At 37.8% G+C, this 12105-nt stretch overlaps 2 protein-coding genes across 2 annotated transcripts; both read left to right on the top strand.

The window, feature by feature from the left end:
* Window positions 1–1842: 1842 nt before the first annotated feature.
* On the top strand, window positions 1843–3186 carry LOC145934284 (uncharacterized protein F54H12.2-like). Its single transcript, XM_083034645.1, has 2 exons — window positions 1843–2697; window positions 2944–3186. Exons 1-2 carry the CDS (start codon window positions 1843–1845, stop codon window positions 3184–3186), a joined length of 1098 nt encoding a protein of 365 aa, XP_082890771.1.
* Window positions 3187–6711: 3525 nt separating this feature from the next.
* On the top strand, window positions 6712–8037 carry LOC145934283 (uncharacterized). Its single transcript, XM_083034644.1, has one exon. It carries the CDS (start codon window positions 6712–6714, stop codon window positions 8035–8037), a length of 1326 nt encoding a protein of 441 aa, XP_082890770.1.
* Window positions 8038–12105: the final 4068 nt, after the last annotated feature.

The raw sequence follows: 12105 nt of genomic DNA, 5'->3' as shown, positions 1-12105 counted from the left end.
GAGCGGGTAATAAAAAGCAGGGGACGTGGCAACAATAAACAATTACTAGTTAGTTGGCAAGGATAGCCCTCCAAATTCGACTCTTGGATACCCGCTTCGAGTTTAAGATCTTTGAGTTAAAATGAGGGAAGAAGAATTTTACATGATTCTCCCGAGCAACAGTAGCATGCGTTACTTTCCGGAAAGTACAACCACATGTTTCACCACTGAATTACCCCAGCGTATAGAATTACACGGACGTTGGGAAGTAGCGCTCACGGAGATTCAGTTTCCGTGTAGTTTTTTACATATACGAAATAATGAAAATTTAATCAGATTCATCGATATTAACGAGCGCGATAAGACAGTTAAGGCTATGAAATCTCAGGTACCCGCGGGTATTTACTTAAGTATGCGCGATATTATCGAGAGTGTGAATTACGCCGCTAAATCTGTCGATTCACATATCGTTTGGCATTTCAACGTCTTCATGGGTGGTAAAGTTTTCATGAAACTTGCCTGCGAAGAAAATAAATGTAGTATGACACATTATGTAAATTTTTCCGACAAACTCCGCCGCATACTCGGCTTTGATATACACATCAAGCGCAGAGATCTTGTTCAGTTCGATAGCGAACCCATTGTACCATCTCCGTTACCCGCGTGGTTTTATAATGAAATCGGTATCGAAATGTACAATAACAACGAAAAGCTAGTTAAAATCGAAAGTAGTTCCGTTATACCCGACGTTTTACCTTCGTGGGTCTATGATGAAGAGATGCATTCTCTGCTATTTTACGAACTCACGCACTTTCGTATGATAATAGCCGACGAGCCGAATAGTTTGTTGCGAGGTATTCCTGACAAACTCTTTGTTTATTACGACATTTGCGATCCTTACATTACCGGCGATGTACAATCTCCCCTTCTTCGAATAGTCGCGCTTGACTCGCGAAATGATTACGCGTTCGCGTCAACTCAGATAAGACATTTCTCGCCCGCTCAATACATCACGCTGCGTCAAACGTGTTTCCGTACGATCGAAATAGATATAAGAGATCAGCTGGGTCAAAGTATACCATTCGAATTCGGGACACTGACGGTGACATTGCACTTTAGACGTATCGAATAGATATCGTAAGAATACTCGGTGTTTATGACAGAGAAAACGAGAAAGAGAAAAGAAAAGAAAAAAAAATTTGTTTGTTCATTCTCTGTTGATGGATTATTACTCGACGTATTACGACGAATTACAGAACGGAGGAGCTCGCGGTGGTGGAATTCCACGAGTTTTCGTCGGATCGCCCTATCAACGAGGGCACGGTATCGGGAGTTTTCTCGGAGGATTATTCAGGCGCGTGTTGCCTTTTTTAGGTACTGCTGCGCGGGCTGTGGGTAAAGAAGCTTTACGCGCGGGCGTTAATATAATCGTTGATGTAGAAAACAATACTCCGTTTAAGGTAGCGGCTAAACATCGCTTTAAAGAATCGCGTAACAATCTTAAAAGACAAGCTAAAGAAAAAATAACTAGCCTCATGAAAGGTTCGGGATATAAATCGGATGCGAAAATGCACGTAGCTCATTTTCCCTTTGTTGGGCTTGACACGCGCATCGTTAAACGCCGCCGCTCGAGTAAGAAAAGTTTATCGAAAAGCAAGACGAAAAAGAAGACGAATACAAAATCATCGAAAAATAAGAGGAAGAAAGCCCGTACGACGGTAAAAAGACTTAAGACGTCCACGAAACGACGTAAAATCGGCAAGAAACGTACTGTATCCGATATATTTTCTTAATCTATTTTAATTTACACGCATTTAACCGCGACGAGGACAGCGACGACGAAACAATTGTCGGAGAATAAGTATGTCTTTTCTTCACACACATTCGAGCGAGTGTTTAAAGACTGAACTCGATCTCTTTTCCCTGCCGCCCACACAAACTAGTATCGAGAGTTCACAATGGATTCATTACAAGCCCGTGACCTCTCTCTTGGACGATTCACCGATAGAATTCGTCGTCCCCGGTCACGGAGAAGAATATCTAGATCTCACGCATACTCTGCTGAGTCTTCGCGTACGCGCGAAATCGAGCGACGAATCAGTGGCTCGAGCTCCAGGAACAAGCGGCACAACAGCAGATACCGCCGTAGGTCCCGTAAATCATTTTCTTCATTCCATCTTCAATCAGGTCGACGTGTATTTCAATCAAAAGCTCGTGTCGCCTCCAAACAACGCTTACGCGTACCGCGCGTACATCGAGGCATTGTTAAATTATTCTTCACCCACAAAAACTTCCCATCTAACGTCATGTCTATGGGACGCGGATACACCGGGTCGCATGGACGAAACGCTGAAATCGAAAGGCAATACCGCTCTCGCGAGACGCGCCCATTACATTCGCAACGGGCGAGCGATAGATCTTATAGGACATCTCCATTGCGACGTTTTCAATCAAGACAAATTCTTAATTAACGGAGTGGAAGTACGACTGAGACTCGTCCGCTCGAAAGATTCATTTTGCCTCATGGAAAGCAACAGCGCGTCAAAAATACATATTCTCGATGCCAGCTTGCTAGTGAGAAGGGCGAAAATAAGCGCCGGAGTGTTACTCGCGCATGCTCGAATGCTGAGTAAAGTTACAGCTAAATATCCGCTTACGAGAGTCGAGGTTAAAACATTCACGATTCACAGCGGTGTTGTGGGCGAATCATTAGATAACGTAATACTCGGACAACTACCGAAACGAATAATAGTCGGATTTGTTAATAATAAAGCATTTAACGGAGATAGAAAATTAAATCCGTTTAATTTTAAAAATTACGGCATAAATTTCTTCTCTCTGTACGTCGACGGCATGCAAATTCCTAGTAGGCCATTACAACCGGTTTTCTCGCCGGAAGAACCGCTTTACGTCGATGCTTATCAAACGCTCTTCTCGGGAACGGGCATCCATTTCTTAAACGAGGGAAATTCCATAAGTAGAGACGATTATTCCAAGGGATACACGCTTTTCGCTTTTGATCTCACACCCGATTTGTCCGCTAATTGCGCCGGGCATTGGAATCTTGTGAGACACGGCAGTTTACGATTAGAAGTACGATTCGAAAAAGCGCTCACCGAGACAATTAACTGTATTGTTTACGGCGAATTTGATAATGTAATAGAAATAGACTCGTCTCGTCAAGTCATTGTCGATTTTTCCGGTTAAATTTTTTATCGCGGCATTTACATGTCTCTCGTCGCAACGTACGATTAAAAATTTTTTGTATTTTTCTTATTTCCGCTCTCTTCCACTTCCACTCGCCGACGCGTTTCACGAGAAGAAAAACTTATAATGTAACAAAAAGAAATATCAGTTTCCTTCGAGACGCGTTCGTCGACGGTTCGTGAAAAACTTAAACCTCGCCAACGAAAGCGTATAAGTTTTTCTTCGCAATATGGATATAGTCATTGAGATTCAAGGCTTCCGCGATGCGAGCGAGAAGTTTCTTCCTAAGGAAGTCGCGGTTGTCGCGATTGACGCACCGATCGTCGACCATTGGATTATGATACCGCCCTATCCGTTCGCTGAATTACCCGAAAAAGTAAGACGACAAAACTGCTGGCTCGTACGAAATTATCATGGGATCGAATGTTTCGATGGCGAGGCTAATCCAAAATATTTTACGCGGCATTTACGTGAAATTATAAGGCACACGCGTCACATTTACGTTAGAGGCAGTGAAAAAGCACATTACTTGCGAAATCTACTTTCCAGAGAGATATATAATTTGGAAGGTATCTCTCCAGCATTCAAAAATCTATTGTTGGAGGAAGAGTGTGGACAATATTGCGCTCATCACGGATTTCGACAGATATTTCATTGCGCCTTACATAACGCTTACAAATTGAAACGCTGGCTACTCGATCAAAATAATACCGGCAGCAGCGATACTCTCAGCGTTAGTCAGCCCACTACTTGTATTTCTCCCGAAAATTATCAATTGAGTGACGACGACGACGACGACGATGATGATGGCTACAAAAGCGTGAAAACTGACTGCGACAAGGATTACGCTGCTAGCAAAATAAATGTCAATCCCGTTCTAATTCGTAATATTCAAACTCAAACGGATAATATAATAGAGACAAAAAATTTGTCAAGCGTCGAGCAGACAATTAAAAAAGAAAAAGAAAAAGAAGAAAGATTTGCGGGAGAAATAAAAACCGAAGTTATTCGAACAATACCAGGATCGACGCGTTCGTCTTTGTGTCGAAAAAATGAACTCTTGCGAAATTCTATGAGCATTGCGCCATATCGATGCCAAGCATGTGGGTGTCTATCCCGCCGACAGAGTTCCGAGGGTGTGGACGAGGTCGACGGCTATCGTTGCTAATACAGACGATCATAAACGACCTGGAGAACATTGGGTCGCCTTTTTCCTCGATGAACACGGAACAGGCACCTACTTCGACAGCTACGGAATACCGCCTCTGGAGCCCGGATTTCTCCTTCGTCTTCGACGAAACTCCATCATCCATCGATGGAATACCCGACAACTACAAGGATTTTTCTCACAAACTTGCGGACAATATAGCTGTGTATTTCTATATTACATGTCTGTCGGTTACGATCTTAATCAATTTCTTACTCTATTTACCGAAAATTGTGAACACAACGACCGATTTATCGTATATTTATTTCGCAAAATCTTTCTTCGTTGAAATAAGAAACGTGTTAACGTAGTTGCTAACCGATATCAAATTTAATTCAGTAATTTTAATAACATACTTTATGTATCGCTTTTAACTTTATGTATTTGTAATATCAATATATATGAAAAATTTATAATAAATGTGTGTGAAACTTTTTTACTTGAATTCTTTTATATTTTTCCCACATCTTCTACCTTTTACCTCATAGCGAAATAGAAACTCGATATTTTTAAAAACTTTAGCGTAATTTACGGTCTCGGCAACGACATTTGTCTAAATATTGCGTCTCAGTCTCCGATGCCCGAACATATTTTGTTTTATTACCCGCGCATTGTCAGCGAATGCTACCCTTCCTATCTGTTCCTATGTATCGTTTACTAGAATGCGAACTCGAATGCGCGTGTTTTCTATTAGGCCTCCTTTTGTTACCCGAGGTGTCGATAATATCTGACAACGCGACGCTGAAGCGATTAGCCGAAATTGTAAGCGGGCACTAGCCGCTTGTACTTTTTTTATTCTTTTCAGCAATAAAACCTTTACGTAGCGTCACTAGAATGCGAACTCGAATGCACGTGTTTTCTATTAGGCCTCTTTTTGTTACCCGAGGTGACGATAATTAGCCTAAATTGAAAGCGGAGGCTAGCCGCATGTACTTTTTGTATATCTTTTTGTTTTCTTTATTAGCGACGATGCCGACGCTACCCGTCAATGTGACGCCGAGTAACGACGGTCAGCCGAAATTAGTGCGTTTTTTATTTATCTTTTTTCAGCGCTATACACGATCACCGGGGACCAACCGCTCTATGACGGCAGCGCTATACCTCGATTTTTTTATCGCCATATTGTCGGCTTTTTTTCAGAAATCCTGTCCGCTCTCCCCCTTCCCCACCAAATACAAAAATCAACCAATCAGCGTGCTGGGCCACTATAGTTAGAGCCTATCATAGACGGTCGGGGTGTCATAAACCCCCACGCCGGCTTCGCTATACCTCGATTTTTATCGCCATTTTGTCGGCTTTTTTCAAAACCTTCCCTACTCACCCACCATCTTTCCAAAAAAAATCAGCCAATCAGAATGCTGGGCCACTATGGAGAGAGCCTATCAGAACCCTGGGTCTAATGACCCCAATAAACAAATAGACCAATCAGCGATCGAAAAGCCGTGTCTAGCCACGCCTCTCTGGCGCCAGTGGCCGAGTGGTGGGGGTTTGTTTTGACTCGCTATAGTGGCCCATATACTACTGACGTAAGTATGAAATCTATTAATTTTAAAACCTCAATCTCGCGAAAATCGCTGCTTCGATTGTCTGTAAGACAGCGAAGTAGGGTTATGTCTGAGATTAGACATAATTTACGATCACAATTTACTCCAAAAGTTGCTGCTGCAACTGTTAATGATAAATCAAATATTTCCAGTTCGTTTGCAGAATGTAGTTTGTCTTCTGAATGTTCATTTCTTGTTAGAAATGAGATTTGCACTATTAGAGATAATATAAATACGGAAAGCAATGAATCTTTATCTTCTTGTTCTTCTATCTCTGATGACGGTGATACAGCATCACCATTTTTCAATTTCACTCCTCAAACAGAATCTTTTTGCGAGCGTTTAGCTTCTTGTTTCGTAGATAATAATTTAACGCATACTCAAGGAAATAGTATACTATCTCTTCTTCGCACACATTCTTGTTTTCATGATTTGCCAAAAGATATCAGAACATTATTAAATACCCCACGAAATAGTGTTGCTGTGTCTATTGTAGAACCAGGTGAATACATTCATTTTGATCTTGAAACTAGTATTATTCGATCCCTTATGTATGTTTCATCTTCATCTATCGTTGATCAATTGCTAATAGATTTTAATACAGATGGATGTGCTTTAGATAGATCAGGTTCTATTCATCTTTGGCCAATTCAATACAGAATTGTAAATATCCAGCATTCAAAACCAATAGTAGTAGGAATCTATAAGGGTAAGCAAAAGCCATGTAATCCTAATCAATTTTTTGAGAAATTTATTGCAGATATTGGTAAAATAATGTCTAACGGTGGAATAAATCTTCATGGAAATAAAGTGCCTCTACGCTTGAGATGCTTCATAGCTGATGCAGCTCATGGATTTATCTTGAATCATCGTGGCCATACATTTAGTCAACCTTGTTCAAAATGCAAAGTTTATGGTACACGTAGCGGAGGTCGTTATGTCTTCAATGGTGTCAATCATCCTCTTCGAACTGATGAGGAATATGTAAGGTGTCTTGATGGGGATCATCATAAAGAAGGTAAGAGTCCATTGTCGATGATTCCAATTGGTATGATTTCACAAGTACCGTTTGAATATATGCACCTTGTATGTTTAGGTGTAATGAAAAAACTTTTATCTGCATGGGTATATGGGAAATATTCTCGATTGTCAAAATTATCTGGTCGATCCATTTCCATTATGTGTGCAAGATTAAACAGTCTTAAAGAATATTGCCCTTCCGATTTTTCAAGACAGCCTAGATTCCTCGATGCATGCTCTAAATATAAAGCCACAGAGTTCCGTCAGTTTTTACTCTATACAGGTTTAGTTGTAACATATGGTATTTTAGTTGATCAAGTGTACAAGCACTTTTTATTCTTACACTCAGCTATAAGAATTTTGGTCTCAAATTCACCATCAAAATTGCAATTACGGTTTGCAGAGCTTGCACTGCAAAAATTTGTTCAGCGAAGTGAAAATCTTTACGGTTCAACTTTTAATAGTTATAACGTACATGGTCTTCTTCATCTCATTAACGATGTGAGACATCTTGGTCCCTTAGATACTTTTTCAGCTTTTCCATACGAAAATAATATGTCAATTTTTAGAAAATATTGCAGAAAGCCAGAATTACCTCTCCAGCAGTTTTTCAATAGAATGACAGAGATAGAAATTCATGGAACGAACCAGAAGTGTGATAGTGATTCTTCCATTCATGTATCCGTGCAGCGTGGTGTAAGTGACAATTCTCGGTATCACAAGATCACATTTAATAATATCACTAGGTGTAGATATGATAATTGCTGTCTCTTACATGATGGATCGGTTTGCATTGTTTTTGAAATTGTTAAGAATAATAATTCATATGTTTTGGAAGTTAAAAAATTTTTGCAAATTAATGATTTTTATGATATTGGCATTTTGTCTTCTGTTCTCCAGGTGTATAAATGTTCCATGTTGAGTAACGAGATTTTCCGTATTCATCTACAAAATATCCGTGCCAAATGTTACAGAATGCCTTTTTGGAATCCGACACATGATAACGATCGTGATGAAGAAAATCATTCGGAAGCATCTCAATACATAGTTGCTGCTACTATACACAATGAAAAATTGTAATATATATTGCTATATATTTACTATATATTGCTACATTCTTACATATAATAACTGTGCTGTAAGAATTTAAAGTCTTTTGATTTTGATTTTTATAAGAATTCGAGGTGTGTGGCATGATATATTATTCTTTTTCTTTTCTACATTTTCTGTGTTTTACGATTATTACTTTGTATTTTATCTTCTGTCTCAGTTTTCCTTGCATTCCATTCTTTGAAACACACATACATATTTGCTATCGCATATTAATTGATAATCTTCATGCACATATCGTACTTTTTCTCTTTTGCCATTGTGTATGACAGGTTTGTCTTCCCTTGTGTTTTTTTAATTTTGGTTTTTGATCTTTTTCATAGAAGAATAATACTTCTGTTTCAGTTTTTTTTTCACATTCCACTCTTTGAAACAGCCTGCATACATATTTGCTATCGCATATCTTTATGTACATATTGTATTTATATTGTATTTCTCTTTTGCCTTTGTGCATGACAGTTTTGTCTTCTTTTGTGTGTTTTTGATTTTGGTTTTTGGTTCTGGTTTTCGATTTTGGGGTTTTTGATTTTCATTTTTCATTCTTTTATAGATTAATTATACTATGCGCATTTGTATTTGAAATGATAATCTCTTCATAATAAGATCTTCTTTTGTTTTTTATGTTCAATGATACAAATACATGATAATATTACAGAATTGTGATAAATTATCACATTCATTCAGCATTATATTGAATGCAACGATATGACACGATTCTTATTTTATTATGCCTTAAGGCCATTGCACGTACAAAAATTTTAGTCGTAATAGTAAGGCTGTAAGCAAATCGTCCAATCACAGTCAAGCATTCTTATTACGTTATGATAATTCTTCTCTATGATTGGACGATTTGCTTACGGCTTTACGATTACGACTAAAATTTTTGTACGTGCAATGGCCTTTATGTTCTTTGCTAGCTAATATTGTCATCCATTTTTATAGTTGCATATACATTTCTTTTATATATATACTTTTCTAATATTATTCTTTTCTTTCGAGGAAAATGTTGAAACGGTCAAAGCGCTGTATAACGAAGCCATCGCGTTACCTGACGACATCATCGGATGAAGCTCCAAAGCGTAGAAAATCAACCGCAGAGAGCAACGCCACTGGAGACATCGACCAGGACATCGGCGAGCTGAGGACGCATTTATTCGAAGACGAAGATTCCTCGATGGATGAACAAAACGAATCAACATATACAAACACGCTTTATAATATTACTACACCTAAATACACCTACGCATACACACTTACGCATACACACCTACGCATACACACCTACACATACACAAAACATATCACATACACATCTTCCATCATTCTTATCTCCCGAAAATAATTTTTCACAATCACACACACATACATATCCCACACATTTCCCCGCACATAATACAGTGATTGATAATACACACTCGCGTAATACAGATATTAATAAGTTACAGGAAAAATATACCTGCTCTACATCAAATATAGGACATTCTTCTCAGCTGCCAGAAGAAGGAAGAAGCGAAGTCACCTATACTGAGAGATCCTTCGATGAATCGAATAATTCGTAAGTTTATATATATACTGGGTGTCTGACGTAAGGTGTCACACCGAAAATATACAAGTAGATCTCGTTAAACTGAGTCGAAAAGTCCTATACCATTTTGCAAACAACCACGTAAAATTTCCAGATATTAATTAAAAAAGATCGACCAACGAGCGCGCGAATTACGTCGGGACGGCCCGCTAAGCGGTGTACCGTGCCGTATCGCTATAGGCAACGCGCGCCTAGCATGCGGCGGGCCGCCCCGACGTAATTCGCGCGCTCGTTGGTCGATCTTTTTTAATTAATATCTCGAAATTTTACGTGGTTATTTGCAAAATGGTATAGGACTTTTCGACTCAGTTTAACGAGATCTACTTGTATATTTTCGGTGTGACACCTTACATCAGACACCCAGTATATATACCCAGATAGCAAAATGTTAGCAGCATGTCGGCAGTATGACAGCAGATCTAATCATGACTTTACGGCAGATTCCTATACACTGTGTCCGCAATTGATGATATTCTGCTAGCATAGTTAGTAAGCAAAATCTGACAGCAGATTGGCAGCAGAAACCGAGCAGATCTGCACATATAGTTTGATGGCAGATTGGCGGCAGAAACCGAGAAGATCTGTCAAACACAATCTAATAGCAGATTGGCGGCAGAAATCGAGCAGGATCTGCAGTTTCTTGCCATTTGAACATATAAGTATAATAAAATTCAATATTTTTCGATGAATATAACAGGTGCATATTAAGATGTGCTATCCGCTAATTATTTTTTTTTTTTTCATAAATATGATATTTAATATATAACATATTATATTGTATGTAGTTATATCTCACATAGCAATTTTTTAAATGTTCAATTTAATCTATTAATTAAATTAATAAAATAAATTGCAAAAATAATTAAATTTATAATTTATAAAATTTAAGATATAATTTATATGAGAATTAAATTCTGCTTTATGCTTTAAATAGAAAGTAAATGGATAATTTTCCATGTATATATCCTATTGATTCTAATAAGTTTAATATTCTCATGTTAGACTTGTCAGATATCAAAAATTAAACTGATAGAAAAATATACTTTTGATCTTTTATTAATAGCCACGACTTGCAGACTTTATATCTATTTTTAACAGAAATTTGATTGCGAGAAAATACATCGCATAGCGGTAGGCGAAGGAACTATTAAATAACTGCAAAATGCAGATCCTGTTGTCAATTTGCCATCAGATTGTGCGCGCGCAAATCTTGCTCGATTTCTGCCGTCAATCTGACACCAAACTGCGTTGCGCAAATCCTCCTCGGTTTCTACTACCAATCTGCTATGATAATTCTATACAAATCCTGCTTGATTTCTGCTACTGACTTGCTGCCAAATTATGTCAACAGATTTTATAACATTTCTGCCAACGTTCTGCTATCATTATCTGATATAACAAGTTTTATACCAAATCTGCAGTTTTTTTGCTGGTAAAAATATATAGCACACAGTTTTAATACATGCTCTTGACAGATTTGGCTATCTGGGTATATATGTATATATATACAGAGTGTCCCGTAAAGACCGGATCAACTCTTAAGGGTAGATTCCTGAGATCATTTTAAGACGAAAATCCTAATACCAAAATGTCGAGACTATAATAGTTTTTGAATTATAAGCATTTATAGTTAACGAATCAGACCGCCTAAAGTTGGCGCGCTCAGGGGTGACACAACGCAAAGTGCTAAAGGCGAAAACTGATTAGCGACCCTCTTCTTAATATTGATATAAAGGTTATTTATCCGAAAATAAGATTGCTTATATTGATATTTTTGTAAACGCACATTGTTTAATTATAACATTTTCTTTTTTTGAAATATTTGAAGTGGATATTTTTTACTTTTGCGTGATACATAAAACGCAAGCTATCACATGATATTTCTTTCAGAAATTTGCTATTAATTTCATATCTTACAGGCAAAACTGTAGTTATCAAATAAGTAGATATGTAGTTAGCAAATGTATTTACAATTATTTAATAAAATAAGCAGCTATTATTGCTAATATCCAAATAAAACTCATTCAAATACACTTTAAATGTTTTATTAAAACAATTTGGAGAAATTAAAAACATTTAATATATTAAATTAATACATTAAATATATCTTTTAATACATTAATTTAACAAAAGCAATAAATAATTAATTAATTAATTATACAATTAATTAATGTACATTATAATAAATGCTCAAATTGTGCACCATTCGTATCAATGCACAATCTTGCGCGTCGCAATAAACTGTTTGTTGCGCATTGTGTATAATTTCGGGAGATATGCTTGCAACAGCTTCGACAATGCGATTAAGTAATTCTTCCCGATTGTGCACTGGCTCTCTGTAAATATAATTTTTTAAGTGTCCCCAGAGAAAAAAATCAATAGGAGTTAAATCGAGTGATCTCGCTGGCCAGTTTTGTGGTCCACCGCGTCCTATCCATCTATTTGGATAAGTT

The sequence above is a fragment of the Prenolepis imparis genome, unplaced genomic scaffold (assembly GCF_030444845.1).
Source record: "Prenolepis imparis isolate NDT839.2.m4 unplaced genomic scaffold, iyPreImpa1.0 SCAF_3, whole genome shotgun sequence".
NCBI classification, from domain to species: domain Eukaryota; kingdom Metazoa; phylum Arthropoda; class Insecta; order Hymenoptera; family Formicidae; genus Prenolepis; species Prenolepis imparis.
Note: the sequence above shows the minus strand (reverse complement) of the source record. Positions and strands in the feature narration are given on the sequence as shown.

What these genes read in the sequence shown, in the direction of transcription:
- LOC145934284 (XM_083034645.1), top strand. Translation starts at nt 1,843, where the DNA reads ATGTCTTTTCTTCACACACATTCGAGCGAGTGTTTAAAGACTGAACTC. An exon ending in TGGGCGAATCATTAGATAAC is followed by an intron (nt 2,698 to 2,943) that starts GTAATACTCGGA and finishes TTCTTAAACGAG; the next exon opens with GGAAATTCCATAAGTAGAGA.
- LOC145934283 (XM_083034644.1), top strand. Translation starts at nt 6,712, where the DNA reads ATGTCTAACGGTGGAATAAATCTTCATGGAAATAAAGTGCCTCTACGC.